Source organism: Camelus ferus, chromosome 19 (assembly GCF_009834535.1).
Source record: "Camelus ferus isolate YT-003-E chromosome 19, BCGSAC_Cfer_1.0, whole genome shotgun sequence".
In the NCBI taxonomy this organism is placed as follows: Eukaryota; Metazoa; Chordata; class Mammalia; order Artiodactyla; family Camelidae; genus Camelus; species Camelus ferus.
Window position 1 is genome coordinate 28,407,098 of NC_045714.1, and position 18,578 is coordinate 28,425,675.

Below are 18,578 nucleotides of genomic sequence, written 5' to 3' on the forward strand. Positions count from 1 at the left end.
TGGTTCTTTAACACCAATGATCTGAACAGCACTGTGAATAAGACAAAGTTCTATAACTCTTAATTCAGGTTTGTGATTGCAGCAGTAGCTCAAGGGAAAATGTGGTTCTGTAAGTATAGATTCCGAAGGGGTTTGGAACTTAATGTAAATTCTCCTTTTCTAACCCTAATCCCCAATAATGAGAACACATACCTTTTCTATTCTCCAGCTGGAATTTAGCACCGATATCGAGCAGGTATTTTACGGTATCCATCCTACAGCTCTCAATGGCTCTACTTAGGGGAGTTGAATTGTTGATTGAAAGGGCATCTACCACGGCGCCCGATTTGACAAGAAGCTCAACAATATCTTGTTGGCCTGCGTGGCACGCAAAATGAAGCGGAGTCCACAGAAAATTATCTGTGGCATTAACATTAGCCCTGTAAAATGAGAGAGATGAGCAAGCTAAAAATATGGGTTATTCTGAGCACTGGAGGCTAAAAATGCTAAGATTTCATAGTTGTTCAACTATAAACCAAGGAAGCTTTGAGTCAAGTTAAACTCTGTGCCATAATTCCTCTTGCCTCAGGTCCTGCATTACATAACAGTCTTAACTTTCTTTGTGTATATATACATTTTGTTTAGTTTAAAAGGTGCTTAGATCCTAGGTGCTACAATTTTTGCAAAGGTTACATCAAGGAAAATTATAAAACTGGATCCAATGAAATCAAAGCTGACAGGAAATAAAAAAGTTATATTATTTCACTTTGTACCTACTTTCTCTATATGTTACAAATTTTTAAAATGCACATTCATGATGAAAATTCTAAGCATTATAATGTATTATTTAAAATTGCAGTCCTATTTAAAAATCTACTGCCTAAAATTTCAAATTGTCATTAAGTTGCTTTGTACCCCCTCTTGATAATAAACACATTTAAATCTTTCTTTGACATTAAACATCAGTAGTAACACTAACAATCATACATTTTACCAAGTCTGCAATGACTGGGCTACTAAGTGTCTTACATATTTTAACTCACCTAATTTTCAACAAATTCTGTGAACTGTATTCTGTTAGAGCCCCATTATAAAAACAAGAAAACGGAGGCACAAAATCTTATTCAGAAATGGTAAAAAGAAGGCATTAAACCTGAGAAATTGCTTCAGATTAAAAAGTTAAATAAAAATGTCATGCTTTTGACTGGGACATTGGGCTGTTCACCAGAAATTGACACATTGTAACCGACTATATACTTCAATTTAAAAAAAAAAAAGAAGCTAAAAAAAAAATGCCATGCTTTGTTATTTTAAAGATATTTACAAATGAAGCAAGGAAAAAGGAAAGAAACAGATGCTTAGTCATTATGGCCACTATCCCACTTGTTTGAATTTGTTAGGATCCCCACACAAAATTAAGCAGATTAAAAAATGACTTCATGTAAAATGGCTATGTTCTAGAGACCCTCTGTACAATATTGTACTGTACACTTAAAATGTGTTCAGAGGGTAGTTATCACGCTATCTATTCTTACCACAATAAAAAATATTTTTAAAATTTAAAATAAAAAGCAACCCTGCATCATTGAGGCAAAGCTCTGAGACCAAATTAAATCGTCTTGGGAGGCCAATGATACCCAGTCAGAAAGCTTCTTCTACCCTCAGGGTGAAAACTTCTCAGTCTTCACTTTGTGCAGAATTGTTAATTGGCAAGCTGTCTTCGCGTACACACCCCTGCGTTCCCAACAGCCTGGTTCCTGGTATAAGAACCATCTGTAATCTAGACTTCAGGAGTGAACCGCTTTCTTGCGCAACTTAAATTCTGGAGCTGAATCTCTTATTCTTCCTTTCACTTCCTTGAAATGTGAAGGCTCCTGAAAATTTAAACCCTACTCAACCAGAAGACATACCCCTTTTCAAGAAGAAACTTGACCGCATCTATGTTTCCATTCGCACATGCAGTCATTAGGGGTGTCTTGTAATAATTATCCTTCATGTCCACGGGTATTCCTGATTCGAACGCCTTTTTCAGAGAAGCCAGGTCGTCCGCCTTGGTGATAAAATTAATGTTTGAAAATACTTTCCCAGGATCATCAATGTACCAAGCAGAGTCATCCTGGATGGGATGTTCTGGGGGATGATCCCGATTAAAGCGATTGCAGTCTGTCACATTCTTGTAGGTTTCGATCATGTAATAGGGCGGCCCACCGTCACTGCGGCGTGGGAACACGTGGTCCGGGATGATGCAGATGGGGAGGGGTAAAACAAACTTGCCCTTTTTGGCTCTTTTGGGCATCCTTTTTTTCTTTTTCTTAGGCCCGTAGGACCCCAAGACATAAGACTTGCTTAAGTATTTGGTTCCTTTAAAGAACTCATTAATGTCGATCCCTCCGCCCCTGACTTTCTCGTGAAGTTGCGCTATGATCGCCAGCTGTTCCGCGTTCATGAAATCCTGCCTCTCCTCCAGCGCCAGCACGAAGTCCTCCTTGCTGACTGTCCCGTCGCCCCTGTCCACAAACGACAGGGCTTCCCGAAGGAAAGTCTCATGTTCGATGGACCAGTCGTGCAGCCTCAGGTACAAGTGTGGATTCGGATTTTTGGCTCCTTGCCGGGCCAGTTTATTAGCGATTCGCTCCGCCCGCCGAATTTCCTTGCTGGCTGCTTTGAAACCGCCTTCCTTAGCCACAGCCTTGGGCGTTTTGTGCTGCCCGTTCTTCCATTTCAGGTCACATCCTAAAACAGGAAGCATTATGAGGAATGGTGCTGAGGCATCTGCATGTCTCCACAAATAACATTCATCCAACGGTTTTCTTAATTTCAAGTAATTAGTCAAAAGTTTGTCCCCCAATAATTATGTATAGAGGTGAGCACATTTAGCAATTATAATTACAAAATTAAGCTATGATTTTTTTTTTCCTGAAAGCTTCACTTCGGTGAATTCTACGGGAGTTATGTTTCCGATTTGTATTATCTGTCCCCAAAAGATTAGAACATTAATCTCTATAGATATTTGAAACAAATATCATATTGGGATACTTGCGAAAGAGGCTTCATGCCAAACAGGAAGAGTAAGGGTGATACTCGAATTTGGAAAGAAGCTGGGTTCAGACAGTTTAAGTAGGACCTTAGAATGCTGAATGACACCTGCTCTTTTGAAAGATGACTGTAAATCTGGGTACAATCTTAAACTATATTTTATCTGTCTTCTCCATGAAATTACTGTAATCTATATTGACCTGCTGTTTTGCATTAAGTTCATGTGAACAGCCTAACAGAGGAGAAAGTAATTTGTTCATCAAATCTGAAGAATTTCACAATGATAGTTGTGAAATTGGGCATTAAAATTCATTTTCCTTTTTGGTCCCTTCCTTAAAAGGATGAGGCCAACATTATATGGAAGTTTTCTCCACATGCATGAACTTTTCTGAATGCATTGGGGAGTCTACTTAGTGTTATCAAGAAGGCTGTGTTGTCTGTAATAAGTCTTGAGACACTAAGAACTTATTGTAAGTCAGACTATGAAGATGCTCTTTCTAGTGTTTTGAATCTAGAAGGCTCTTCTGCTGCTTTGCCAACGTCGCATAATCAAAAAAGATTCTCTAGCAATCAGTATCTCTAGCAACCAAAATGTAAAGGCAGCTGCACACAAAAATAAAACATGCCTCTCCAACACTTTATAGTTTTATTCTTTGCCAAAGAGAAAATTAATCACCAGTGTTTTTCAACATTAATACTTCGGTCAATAAGTCTACAAACAATAAATTCTGAAGAGGATATGGAGAAAAGGGAAGCCTCCAGCCACTATGGAGAACAGTATGGAAGTTCCTTAAAACATTAAAAATAAGAGTCACCATTTGATCCACCAATCCCACTCCTGGGTGTATAACTGGAGAAAACTCAAACTGGAAAAGATATACGCACCCTAATGTTCATAGCAGCGCTATTTACAATAGCCAAGACATGGAAGCAACCTAAATGTCCATTGACAGATGACAAAGTCAGATTCATGTCATATCACTTATATATAGAATTAAAAAAAAAAGATACAAAGGAACTTATTTACAGAACAGAAACAGACTCATAGACAGAGAAAAGAAACCTGTGGTTACCAAAGTGGAAAGGGGGAGGAATAAATTTGAAATTTGGGATTAACAGATACACACTACTATATATAAACTGATAAACAACAAGGATCTATTGTATAGCACAGAGGACTATATTCCTTGTAATAACCCATAATGGAAAAGAATCTATCTATCTATCTATCTATCTATCTATCTATCTATCTATCTATGGAACTGAATCACTTTGCTATACATCTGAAACATTGTAAATCAACTGTGCTTCAGTTAAAAAAATACTACCTTTGGCATTGTCAAAAAATTGTCCATCCATGTTGCCCAGGAGTGGGATTGCTGGGTCATACGGTAGTTCTAGTTTTAGTTTTTTAAGGAACCTACATACTGTTCTCCATAGTGGCCGCACCCATTTACATTCCCTCTAACAGTGTAGGAGGGTTCCCTTTTCTCCACAATCCTGTTTAGATTTTTAATAATAACCTAAAAATACTTGGGAAATGAATTTTTTCTCACTTTTCAGGCAAGGTTCATGATTTAACAGAACGTAGAGGAAGAAAAACAATTTTAATTTTCTTTCTATATATATGTGTGAGATAAACAACTGACAAGTGACAAATTCTCTGTTCAGTCCTCAACGCAGGAAAACCGTTAAGTTCTTTAAGCGTAAAATTGGTAAACGATTTTACCTCGCTGAGCTAAGTATCTGCAGCAGTCTGCAAAACCACCCATGGCAGCATAATGAAGTGGGGTGTTCCCATTCATTGCAATCAACCCCACGTCTCCATCATAGGCAAAGAGAAGCTTCAATATCTGCAAAGTAAATAGTGAATATTGTAGAAAAAAATAAGGATGTATGATTACTGAATGAAGACTGGCTCCTAGACCTGTGTGATACAGTGTGTCAATTTAAATTAAATTGAAATGAATTACATAGAAGACAGATCTCCAAAAATTCAGTCTTTTAGTTTCACTAGCCATATTTCAAGTAGTCAAAAGCCACACATGGACTGTATTGTACCATATGTATAGTACAGATATAGAACATTTCCATCATAGCCATAAGTTCTGTCAAACAACACTGATCTAGAGTATAGAATACTCTATAGTCCGCTGGGAGACTACCATTTTGGTAAATTTTGGCATTGTAGAAAGCATCAGACTATGGCAAACGTCATCGGGGAGTAAATTCTTTACCAAATAGATGTGATTTCTATTGTGATGTATACTTTTATTGCAGGGAAGACACTCAGTGACAAAAATAAAGATAATTGTGTTAAAACTCAGAGAAAACTCAGTAAAGAAGTTTTAGAAATAATTCAGAATTAAAAAAAGTAAAATTGATTTCTATTTTGTTTCTGCAATATCATGGTACCTATGAGAGATCCTTTGCTGATATGTCCAGATAATCAGAATACTTACAGCTAAAAATTTAGGTGAGTCATTAGATGCACACAAACATCAGGGAGATAAGAGTATATTCCCCACAATTAGATTATAACATATTTTGAAGATTCTGATATGTAATGGAGTCATAAAATAGAGTAGTCCCTGTTGGCAGACTTTTAAATTGTCAGGATATAGGAAAACATTATTAGTAATATTAAATGAATAAACTTGCAAGCAGATAAACTTGAATGAAGAGCTAAAATACATTTTTAAGAATATTTGGTATAAAGTGTAATTTTAAAATTATTTAGGAAAAACAGGATGATAAGGCAAAAAAATTCTGTCAGTGCAACCTACACAATATTTTAAAACTTTGAGGAAAAGGAGATAATATTTTTAGCAATGAATTTTAAAGCAAAGAGTAGATTATTACATCAAAAAAGCCTCCTTTGGCAGCAAAGTGTGCAGCATGATGTCTGTCATTGTCAAACGCGTTCACTTCACCTCCTCTTTCCAATATCGCTCGAACTAGCTCTATCACTCCCTCTCTTGATGCTTCCATTAAAGCCGTGCGACCTGTGGACTGGGCATGAAACAGACCATATGCTGTTTATACCTGTCATTGTTAAATAGCACATTCAGTATAAATATGATCTAAGTCCATGTGGCCTTAAAGTTACATTGACAGGTTCAATTCTGTACAGTTGTGTTAGTTTCATGTAACAAATAGGAAAAATGAAACCAGTACCATGGATCAGTGTCCAAAATGTAGAATTCTAAAACCAGAGTCAAGGTTACACCAGATGTCCCTGTGAGAACATCATGCTGAAAAATGCAGTTTCTTGCAAAGAAAGTAGAGCAAAAGGGGAGAAACAGGGTAAAACATGCTGAAATTAGCTGATAGGTGTTTTCTAATGAGAGGAAATTCTGTTTTTGTTGCCTGGAAATCTCAATTAAAAGAGAAGAAAATTCAATAAAATTAGCTAAATGAGGAGAGGGAGCAAAGTGATTAAGGGAAATGGCAGAATTACATAGTTTCTTTCTGAGAAGATAAATTTTTTATTAGGCATCAGAAATATCTTGTCTCTTTTCCTATAATGTTTTAACACTGTATGGAATAAATATCAATTTTCCAAATGTAATTAGGAAATAGACTATAGAATCATGACAAGGTAAAGATAATGAAAGTATATCATTTTAAAGCATTTTGAACAGAAATGAACAGTCTGTAAACTAACAGGATAATTTTACCATATGTAAATGAAAATTACATTAATAGGACTTGGTAATTTAAAAAAGGAATATGTATAATCACAAGAATAGTCATACTGAGTTGATAGCATTTGGATTGGCTCCTTTCTCCAAAAATGTCAGGCACACATCTTTAACATCATGTGCTTCTTCGCAAGCTCTAAGGAATATTGGCTTTCCTTCATAGGTACAATTGTTGACATCTGCACCATGTTCCAACGCAATCACTGCACAGCGATAATGCCGCTTTGTAGGTAAAATGCAGTAAAACAAAATACCTGTAGAAAAAAAGAATACTTAATTAATAGTTCCTCTCTATTTGAATCAGATAGGAAGGAACAAAGAATAATTTAAAAATCCACAATTAGCTAGCTGAGAAGGTAGTAGAGCAAAGGCATTTATGCCTTGGTTTTCCCCTCTGAAATCAACTGGAACACCAAGACAGAGAAACCAGAAGAGAAACATAATCTCTGATGGGAGCTAGAAAATAGTCATAATCAAATGGGACCTGGCTTGGGAAGAATCTGAGAGCTGGTGTATGAGCCCTGTTGACCCTGGGTATTTGACATCCTGCAGCCAATCCCCCAGTGCCCCTTCTTGGAATGTGCAGGGGTGTGTAGGCCAGAGGGTTACTGGTGGATCCCTGGACCCCCTCTGATACTGTAGGGTGGGAAAGGAGATGGCACTGAATGGTGAAGTGTGCAGACCGGCCATGTTTAGAGGAAGCAGGCTGTGGGTACAGGAGCGGTGAGAAGAAAGAGTAGGTGGCAAGAGGCTCTGACATCCTGGCAAATCATTTTGTTCCCTGAAGAGAGAAAAATCCTAAATTTCCATATGAGCACCTGTGACAGACAGACCCTTAAGATAATCCATGTAAAAAATGTAACAGACTAGGGGTATTGTTATAATCTGGGAGCAGAGTGTTGGTTAGAAAGTCAGGTGAACAACAATCAAACTTCAAACTGGTTTTGTAATGATTCATTCTTTTTAAGAGGCTTCATTCAAAGAGGAACAGTAACGAGAAACTAGCACGTTACCTATGGAGGAGAAAAGACACTGAAAGAAAAGGAAAGGAATGGAACCTGATAACAAACGCTAGGCAAAAATTATATCCTCAAAAAACTATACCACATGAATATTACTGACTGACCCATTTCCATGATAGCAAAGAAATTAAATATAACATTTCCTGAAACAAAAATGCAAAGATAGACCAAACCTAGAAGGAGAACTTCTAGAAAAATAAAAGATAAATAAAAGGAAAAGATGTATTTGAGCTAGCAGAACTAGGAAACAGCAGAGAAAAGTAAAACCACTAAAGAAATAAAAGTCAAATTGGAAGCAGGAAAAAGAGCAGATATTGCCAAAACAGTGATTAGGGACATGGAGAAAACACTTGAAAGAACTTAGAAAAAATGTAATTGAGACAATGCAAAAGTTTAAATGATCTAGAGAGGCAAAGAACATTTAACATGTATGTAATTGATGTTCAATAATAAAAGACCAAATGAAACAGAAAAAAAAAAAAAGGAGCGATATAATAGAAGAAAACTCTTGAAGTGAAAAACCTAGATCTGACAGAGTTTACTGACCTCAGGAAAAATTGATTAAGAATAATCAATAAGACATGCCTATGTAAAGCTAGGTAAGCAAAGTGTCCTGTGGGCATCCGGGTAAAAAAATTCAAGTCCCCTTGAAAAGTCAGTCTGGCTTCAAGACTTTGGCACAGCAACATTCAGTGCTAGGAAATAACTCAAGGAGCACTACAATGTCACCTGGGAAGGGAAATAGGGAGTTTTTATATCCAATCAAGCTATTGTTCATATATACAAGTGATGGACAGACAAGTTTAATGATGCAGGAGATCAAAGGATATAAATCCCAGAGTGAGCTAAACTACTTGATGACAAAAATGAGTCTAACAGGAGATCAACAGAGAATATGTGAGTAAAAGACACTTGATAGATGCTGTATCCCTTCATCATTGAACCAAAGCTTAATCACTTTAGGAATTCTAGACACAGAAAAGAATATTGCAATTCAAAATAATGTAGAAATAGTAATCTAATTTAACAAAACCTTGAAGAGAAGAGAGGGAGGGAGAAAGAGTGTGAGCATTTGATTCTCTCACCATTTACTGCTGAGTAAAGCAGTGAACATATTACTTGAGATATTATTAAAAGCAGATCAGGAGATAAAGTGATAGGTGTTTATTATTTAAAGATATGAAAGGAATTATTGAAAGAACTAAAATGATTATAACTTACCAAAAATTTGTACTGGAAAGGAGGTAAAAGGAGGTGAGAAGAAGGGCTCTTATACCAATATTATCTTTCATAGAAAACTATCAGTGAATGCTGTTTAAGTTGCTAATTCAAAAAACAGTTTCTGCAAGATTATACTGTATAGCAAAGGGAAATATATACAAGATCTTATGGTAGCTCACAGAGAAAAAAATGTGACAATGAATATATATATCTTCATATATAACTGAAAAATTGTGCTCTACACTGGAATTTGACACAACATTGTAAAATGATAATAAATCAATAAAATATTAAAAAAAAACAGTTTCTGTAGATGTAGAGCTGTCAAGTTAATCATTAAAAGGACCAAAAACAGACCATTAATTTTAGAAACTATAAGAAGGAAATTATACACATATAGCAAAATAAAACAAAGAACATACTGATCATGTAGGGAAATATTATATATATATATATTTATTTGTATATTTATATAAATTAAATACATTATACCTTCATAATATAAAATAAATGACAGTTCTGAGGCCAAATCTATGAAGCATCTATTTAAATGTACATTGGATAAAAATAAAAATCCAATTTATGTGAAAATCAAAACTGAAATACATTTCATATAAGCACATGCATCTGATACAGTTACCCAGAACAGTTAAAAATACAAAGATGATCAAGGACATGGTTGGAAAGATAAAATCAAAGACTGAGAAGTCATAGCAGGCAAGAGTGAACCAAAACAGCAATCAATGACAACAATAAAATCTAGAAAAGAGTACCAGGTGAGGTTGAATTCTTTACAAAGAACTTAAGGTGCTTATGAAATGGGTATTTTATGATAGTGTGTGCAACTCACGGTTAAAAATCTATCTAGGCTGACTACTGAAGTCGCAAAGGACATAAATCAACATTCCAAGGCTGAAGCAAAAACAAAAGGAAAAAAAATTGTCCATAATAGAACGGGCATATTACATTTAGGACCAGGGATACATTTCCTGTAAATGGGAGAACCAATGGAATGGTTGTTACAAAGAATTATTCTAGCTTTATCCTTAAAAAGAATAACTCCAGACACTGTAATTGATTTCCTAGGACAACACAGAGAAAGTACAGTTTAGGTCTAGAGTGTGTCCCACATCTTTCTAAAGATTCATTAGGTATTTTAACCATTTAAATGTTTGCTCATCCTTTGGAAACAATGTGCAGTAAGTCAGATGTCAATCATTGGAAGATAGACTGTTAATGGTGGAGAGACTACCTCAGAATAAGCAAAGCAGTTTGGCAAGTGGCAGCCACTGAATGATGAATGAGCAAGATGATCTAGGTTCACTGATGTGTGAAGACAAGGCACTGTGTGCATGAGCTGATTCATGAGCACACCGTGAGCCACAGTCAAGGCTAGACAGGCAGTGCTAGTGGGGTTATGTGTGAAACCAGATTCCATATTTGTTTCAAGTTCCATTTTATATTTTTAATGCTTCCTATTTTATTTGTCATGTTGTTTGTATCATACACTCATCTTCCAGAACCTTAATAGGTTTCATATTAATTGGAATGAGTATAGTTAACCGTATGTCTGTCGTGTTTGCTTCAAATATGCATTTGACCTTGTTTACATTTTACCTTGGTTGTTTAAATTTTAGACTTTGATGCTATAAAATTTCTCACACTGCTTTCTTTGTGGTTTCTATCACTGCTTCAAGCTCAAAAAGGTAAACTTTTCTCTGTTACAGTTCTTCTGAGAGTCCCGGAAGTTTCTGCAAAATTCCAGGTATAAGATGCCTGTAAGGAAAAACTATTTCATGGTCAAATATGGAAGATGTCACTGTTTTGGGGCTTCTGACAAAATAAACATGTCTAAATTTGTTTTATCCAACGTTTCTCTAATAAATTTGACAGTGGAATGAACCAATTTTGCACGTAGCACTTACCAACATCCCATGGCTTCGGTGGTCCATGGAACACACTTTAGGGAATGATTTTCTATAGAGCTTTGAGAATTTCCTTTTTTTTCCCCAGAATATAACATTTTAAAACGCATCTAAGTCCTGAATGCATCTGAAGCTTATTTTGTTGTGTGGTACCATTAAGTAATGAAATAATTCTTCCTTTTATTTGTCCCCTCCTCTTGTTTTAAGCAAGTCACTTACCAAATACGAAGTCCAGAGGGAGTTACAAAAGCAGATTCTGTCCTTGTCAGAAAGCATTAATATTATAAAATAGGATTAGTTTCTCTAAAGTGGAACTGATGTTAATGGCTTTGCACTTGAAGCAACAATTTGGAACAACTGATTAAATCTACTAATTTATATTAAGCCTGGTGGTAATTTTCTTAGTGATTTTCATGAGGCTACGTCAACTCCTGCCAGAACCTTGAGTTATTTGGGCAAGAAGCTCCCAGTTGTGGTCTTGAGATGGGGTTAGGGAGGGAAAGAGAGAGGAAGTACAGCTATCTCACCTTAATAATCATGGAAATGCAGTCTCTCAAGTTTCAAGTCATATTTCCAAATACATTTTTAACCCTAGAAATTTGGAATTTACGTGAGAATCCACTTTAGTCCCTCAAGTTCCCAAATGCAGCTACTTTCTACATTAGACTGCTCTTCAGAGCAAAATCCTTTTGGAATCTTAAGTCTCGTATTACTTGGGGTCCTCAAATGTAAAGAAGAAATGCCCTCCTTTTGTCTGTTGTTCTAAATGAGGTTTTATATTTTATAATGAGTGGTTATGATTATGGAAGTATCAATGTGTCATATTGAAACTTCTCCACATTAAAAAAAAAACAAATAGATTACTCTAATTCTAATATTCTTTTTAATTTAAAAAATTTTTTAAAATTTATTCATTTATTTCTTAATAGAGGTCCTGGGGATTGAACCAGGACCTTGTGCATGTTAAGCATGAAGTCTACCACTGAGGTATACCCTCCCCTGCTAATATTCTTTCTAAATAAGAAAGTTCTCAGAACTGGTTAGAAACGCCTACACCTAAGAAATGCCCACACCATTTTCAAATTATGGGGAGATGGTGTCCTTAGATATAGGAGTGAGAATCTAGCCTTTTACTACTTTACACTCCATGAGTGACTCACTTCTAAAGTTGGAAAGCAAAAAGAAAAATCCGTTTTATTGATTTCTGGCTACAAAGTGAGTCGCATTTGTTGGATAGAATGTTGGGAGTTTTACCTTTTCCTTCGTTATCGACTATAGTCATATCAGCCTTTGCCTTGGCTAGTATTTCCATGGACAGTTCGTGGCCCAGTTCTGCAGCCCTCATCGTCGGAGTGCAGCCCATTTTGTCTTGCACATCAGGGTGAGCACCAAGGCTAAGGAGAAAGCTGACCATATCGATGTCATTGGAAACCGAGGCTAAGTGCAGAGCACTGTGTCCATTGATGGGATCTGTGAAATTGATCAGTGCAGGGTACCCAAGCTTGGTCAGTTTCTCTATCTGCTTCTTGTCTTTGTTCCGAACACACTGAAGAACTTTGTAGATCTGCAAGTTCTCAAGTCTCTGATCTGCTAAAGCCATATTTGACTAGCTTCTTCAAAATGCTTTTGTGGACCAAAACAAAAACTACGGCAGCAAAAATCGAAGCAAAAACATATAATTCAAGGTTAATTTTGTAATCTTTACTCTGATGAGATAATAGTTATATTTTAAGCCTTCTATAAGAAGAGATGCTGTTTCTTATGAAACGTTATTACTGTAATTTATTGCAACTAATTTCATGAGAGCAGAAATTAGATAAATACAAAAACGTTTAGCTCAGCTAGCATAAAGTTAAAATATTTCAAAACAAATCTTCCATCGTAATTCATACTAGACTTGCTATGCAGTTTTCTTATTATCTCATTTAATCTTCCCTCCTTGACACAGCCTTACCATTTACCCATGAAGAAGGTGAACATAACTAGATTGCCAAGGTAAGGATCTGAGCTCCCCACTAATGCTTTGTACCAGCAGGTCCCTGACAATGTAGAGCCCATACAGATTTTAGCAGCTTGAAAAGGTTATAAAGAATGTGTAGGGGGGAGGGTTATAGCTCAGTGATATGAGCACATGCTTAGCAGGCACAAGGTCCTGGGTTCAATCCCCAGTACCTCTGTCAAAAAAAAAAAAAACAAAAAACCATAAATAAACCAATTACCCTCCACCCTGAAAAAATTAAAATTAAAAAGTAATTTTAAAAAAAAGAATGTAGAATTTTGAGGTGCTCGTTATAAACAGGAATCTATTGGGCTCTGTGAGAAACCTAAGATGTGATGGATGCATCATCTTACATGGGAATGAGGCAGGTGTAGGGTTGAGAGAGCACTGTAAAGTTTCATAAATAATCACACTGTTACATGGTAATGGACATTCTAGTATGTAATTTTATCTCGCTGTTTATTCAGTTCCAAAAACACACAACGTTTTGAATTGAGTAGTAGGCCATGCTAGGTATGCCCAGCTTGCTTTTCTTTCTTCCCCTTTTCTGGGAACAGAACCTCATTATCATATCTGGAATCCATTCCAGATGGTACAGCGGCACTATTCTGGGCCCAATCACTGCTACAGCCCTCTAAGTCGTCCCACTGCTTCCATAGCAGCCCTCTGTAGCCCATTCTCTATTCGGTGCCCAGAACAATCTTTATAACACGTAGATCAGGTATCATCAGACCAGCTCCCACCCCCCCCCCCCAGTATTTCAGTACAACTATTTTTAAACACAAAGGAAAGTTGAATAGCCATATATCCCCACCACTGAGATCCTACCATTCATGCTTTATTTGCTTTATCACATACCTATACAGCTCACTATCTCTCCATTAATCCGTCTTATTTTTTTGTTCCATTTCAAAGTTCCAGCATACATATCCTTAACTGTAGTTCAATACCTGCCTACAGTTCTTTTATTCTTCTTGATCTTTTGAATATACAATATACAAGAATTAAGTGTACCATTCTGTGAGTTTTGAAAAATGCATACATCTTTGTAACCCAAACCCCGATCAAGATATAGAGTATTACCTTCACACCAGAAATTTCTCCCTAAACTGTCTTTTAAAAGCACTTTGATAGCTTTCTGTTGTAATCAGAATAAATCCAGACCCCTCGTGCTGATCTCTTAAGGACACTTTCCTTGCCGCTCTGAATTCTCTCCAATTGCCCTTGATTTAGTGATCTCCAGCCACACACACTGGCCTTCTTCTGGGTTGTGGCTCATTCCTGCCCCTTGGAACTGCTTGTTCCCTCTGCCTGGGGTGCTCTTTGCTCAGAATTTCCATCAGTTGGCATTCTCACTACTCAAGTTGCAGCCACTGTATTGCTTCATCCCTTTGTTTTATTTTCTTTACAGTGAAGGGAAATATTTCTCTATATAACATTTCTAGAGATATGAAGATATATTCAATTTATGCATTGTGTGCCTCCCTCACTACTATATCATCTAGCTTTGCATTTTAATTACCATCATTTCTCCATCACCTAGATTCTGACTTATACAAGGCATTCAATAAATATTTGCTCAGTAAGTGATGACTGAAAGTTAAAAGACTGAGGAGTGTAAAAAATCAAAGAAAATGCCTAGGTTTCTGGTTTGGGCAACCTGTGTCTGAGCTGTGGGGAGCTCAGGATGGGGACAAGATCAGTCAGGGAGTGTAGACGACTAAGCTTTGACTGTGCAGAATTAGAATTCACAAGGCAATGGGTTAAATTATTCAGGGGAGAGATCTGAGCCCGGTCTGGGGGGAGTTATGAGGTTCTCAGCAGTTGCAGTCAGCCTGAGACTGGGTGAAGGCAAGGAGGAGAGCGCCCCAAGTCATGAAGTGTATGCCGGGGTCCTCCCTCTGTTCCCACTCTCTGCCTGCTGCTGATTCTTTGCGCTCCCCCCTTTGCTGCTGGAACACCAGCTGTCACATGGCTTGTGTCTTCACTGTTCTGTTTGCTGTAGCCCCTCTCTTCCCACCTAATCTGTTTACAACATGTGATGGACTTGGAAACCAAAAAAGGCAGCTTGTTAGAACCATAGGTATAAATAGGCTCCCAGTAAGTCCTGAGCTGCCTCAGAACTCACCCACTTGGCCTTAGCTGCTTGGCTTGGCGATATTTATTTTAGCTGATGTTTATGGCTTGTTGTATTACCGTTAGCTTGGTTCTGGTTAGGTGCAGTGTTGTGACACCGCAGACATACATCCTAGACAGTATAGAGTAAGATGCTTCCCAGTTGCTTATTGCCCATGCTGAGTTGATGCAGCCTCATTTGTAAGGACAGAGACTTCCTAAGCTGAGACTTCAACGTTGTCTCTGAGACACCCACCCCTACAAAGAACGAGCAGCATGTGGCTTTGTCCAGTTAAGCTGCAATGATGAATTCAGCAGCCCGCAGGTCAGTTTTATGGCTTGCATCCCTCTTGGCTAAATCCCCAAGTTGCTGCGGAGTGGGGGAAGAGAGATGCCTTGGGCAATGTCCTTCGAGACCAACTGCCAAGACTGACTCCACTGGAGGAAAGAGCAGAAGTCCTGCCCTCTAGCTCTGGGTTCCCTGTAAATTGTATAGCATCTCTGATTCTCAGGAGGGTCACCACCTGTATACACACCCCAGCATGTATGTGTGGCCCTGGGGCACCTTGGCATACCCATCTAACCCTCTATGGGGACAATCTCGAAAGATAGTGGAATAGAACAGGATTTCTTGAACTGAAGTTCATCTTTGGATTCTGGATGCTTTACAATTAAATGAAAATCTACAGAGTGTGTGTGTCAGGTGCATTTTTTTCCCCTGTAGGGAGAGGTCCACAGAGCTCAGCAACTTCTCAAAGTAGCCTGTAAGGCAACAGTGGTTGGTTGGAAAGAGGACCGGTCCAGTGGAAAGAGGGAGGATTGAAGAGGGGAGATCAGCTCTTGCTGTTGTGATCCTCCCTCCTCTGCATTCCTTATACAAAGGAGTTGGATAAACATGGACAGGTCACCTACCTAGTTTGTGCCTCGGTCTCTTCATCTGTGAAATGGGAATAAGAATAGTGTGCATTTCATGGGGCTGAGTGAAGCAGAAATGAGATCAGCTTTGTAAAGTATTTAGGTAAATCTCTCACAAAGACTTGCCATGAATAAATTGGACATCTGGGTTCCAGCTCACCCATAAGCCACAGTTTACTCTTGGGGGTTTTCTGTACTGTCCAGTTCAATTTTAGATCTCAGAAAAATCTGAAAGGGAGGGTGGATAAGATGTAATTTCAAAGGAAAGGCTAGATCTAGGCACGGACCAAGGTACTAAGCTCACCTCTTAGTTGCCAGGACGATCAGGAGCCACGGATGTCCAGGCACCCACGTGCCTCGGCCTGCGGGGCCGGTTCTGATCCCCTGCCGCCTGGCGCGGGCCCCAGCTGCGACCTCGGGCTCCCAGAGCCCTGCTTGGGCGCCTGGCTGTGAATGGTGTCCCTTTGGGCAGAGCAGGCGAGCTGGCGCGCGGGGCAGCAGGGAAGCGGGTGTGTGTGTCCATGGGCCGCGCGGCCAGGTGAGCACAGGGGGAGGGGTGGGAGCAGGCGACACTGGCCGATTGTGAGCGTGGGCCGCGCAAGCAAGGCCCCGCTGCCAAGGCAACCGCCCAGGTGCGCGGCGGGGAGGGGCGGGGCTGGGCTTGTCTCCGCCCACCGCCCGCCTCCGGACCCGCCAGGTGACCTGGTCTCTGCCCCGATGCTGGAGGAGGGCTCACTACTCCCAGAGCGGATGGCAGGGGCGGCGCGTCCATCACTGGCGTCCTCGCTTCTTTCATCCTCCTCTCCCACCTCCTGCCCTCACTCAAAAAATACCTTAATCAGAAAGGTAATGCTCATGTAGCATTGATTAATTAAGTTAGTTAATTAATCAGTAAAGCGAAATGAAAATACAACAAATTACACAATAAAATGAAAAGTGTATCTCCTTGTCAGAGACAACTGCTGTAGATGCTTGTAAATTTTCTTTATAGATCACAGAAATTTTCTTTGCATCCTGTAGGACGTATATATGCTTAAAACGATTTATATATAAATGGGAGCAAATATATCATGGAGATGATTTTATTTCAGGGCCTATAAATGTGCCCTAACATCCCTACCCCCCTACATATATACACTTTTTTAGAGGCGAATTCTGAAAGCTTTTATTCGTTTATGTGAATGTGAAAAGTGTATACTTTTTAAAATAGTATGTAATAGTTTCTAATTAAAAGCAGTACTTCCTTACCCCAATCTATCCTAAATTTTAGATTTTATTTAAAAATATGATTAAGGACTATTCCTTTGAGCACAAAAGAGAAAACTATATAACATAGGGAAAGTGTGAAGAAACAGAGCATACTATGGCTAAAGAAAAAGAAGCCTTCGCCTTTGCCCGATTCCCTGTGTTTTCTTCCCAATACTGTAAATTCCCTCTCCTGTCTGCAGAGGTAACCACTATTCTGAATTTTGTACGCATCATCCCCTTGCCTTTTAAAAATGTGTTGCTTTATAGGAAAACTTCCCTAAATAGTGTGTGCATTTAGTATTGAATGTTTTCAGAATTTATAAAAATGGTATAGAATGAGGTGTTACTGTTTTGATGATTTTTTCTCATTTCAACATCTTATTTTTGAACTGTGTATTTGTTAATATGTTTAATTAAGTTCCTTTATCTTAATAGCTGTAAGCTATTCCATTGTATCACCATTCCAGAACCCCTTTTAAATGAATTCTACTATTGATAGGCACTTAGAATGTCTCCAGTATTTGTTATTAAAAGCAATGCTGTTGTGATCATATTTGTATATGTCTTTAGATTCACAAGTTCAAGAGTTTCTGTAAGGTGTTTGCCTAGGAGTGAAGTTTCTGGGTTATAGTTTATTTATAATGTCAAGGTAATGTCAACTTGTTTTCCAAGTATGTAACAATTTGGACTCCCATCAGCAGTGTGTGTCTTAGCTGAAACTTGGTTTTGTCACACTATAAACTTTTTGCCAGTCTATTTCATGATTTTATTTTTTATTCTCTGATTACTAATTGTTAGCCTAAAAGCTTGATTGTCTGTAAATATTTGAGTGTAACTTTATTGGAAAGCAACACTGTTCACCCTCAAGTACTTACTACCACCTAACTTTCTTAGATCACTAACAGAATCAGGGCACCATTTCTTGAATTACTGATTCTCAGTGTAGGAAAAGCCTCACATTTGAGTTTGGCTTGTTGACCTAGTGGGGTTTGGCAATAAAGAGGAAGTCACTTGGGTTACTTGGATCCCAGTTTGTAAAACCAGGATAATAGGAACTACCATCACAAGACATACAGGAAGTAGGCTTAACAATGAATGATCTTATCTTGGCTTTGGTGGACAGGTGTGATTGATTCTTGGGGAATGTTTCTGTAGATAAGCAGTTCTAACTCTGTATCAATACGTTTTTTTTACAATGATAGTCTTTCTCATTTTGGAGGCAAAGTTGATGTCAGTGGCAGCCTTATTCAACTCTTGAGACTCTTGAGAAGGTTCTTAAAGTTATTTGAGGGTCTGGTAGATCTGGGGAGTAACACACCTAGAAGACCAAGGAAATGGATTAATAATGTATGAACTATGCTTGAATTCATCACAACTATTGGTGCAAATGTTTTGAATAGAGGTTAGGAAAACA

At 38.1% G+C, this 18,578-nt stretch overlaps 1 protein-coding gene across 5 annotated transcripts in view; it reads right to left on the bottom strand.

Moving 5' to 3' along the window:
- ANKEF1 (ankyrin repeat and EF-hand domain containing 1) overlaps positions 1-16,660 on the bottom strand; it is a 28,813-nt gene extending 12,153 nt beyond the window's left edge. The window contains exons 1-7 of one of the 5 annotated variants that reach the window (XM_032461829.1): positions 16,221-16,660; positions 12,142-12,532; positions 6,774-6,973; positions 5,878-6,027; positions 4,745-4,868; positions 1,890-2,712; positions 193-419 (exon numbers count right to left, since the gene is read on the bottom strand). In XM_032461829.1, the coding sequence (XP_032317720.1) occupies positions 193-419; positions 1,890-2,712; positions 4,745-4,868; positions 5,878-6,027; positions 6,774-6,973; positions 12,142-12,487 (1,870 nt within the window). In that variant the 5' untranslated portion in view covers positions 12,488-12,532; positions 16,221-16,660. The remainder of the gene's footprint in view (positions 1-192; positions 420-1,889; positions 2,713-4,744; positions 4,869-5,877; positions 6,028-6,773; positions 6,974-12,141; positions 12,533-16,220) is intronic. The other 4 variants (XM_032461828.1, XM_032461830.1, XM_032461831.1 and 1 more) reach the window with 4 other exon arrangements.
- Positions 16,661-18,578: the final 1,918 nt, after the last annotated feature.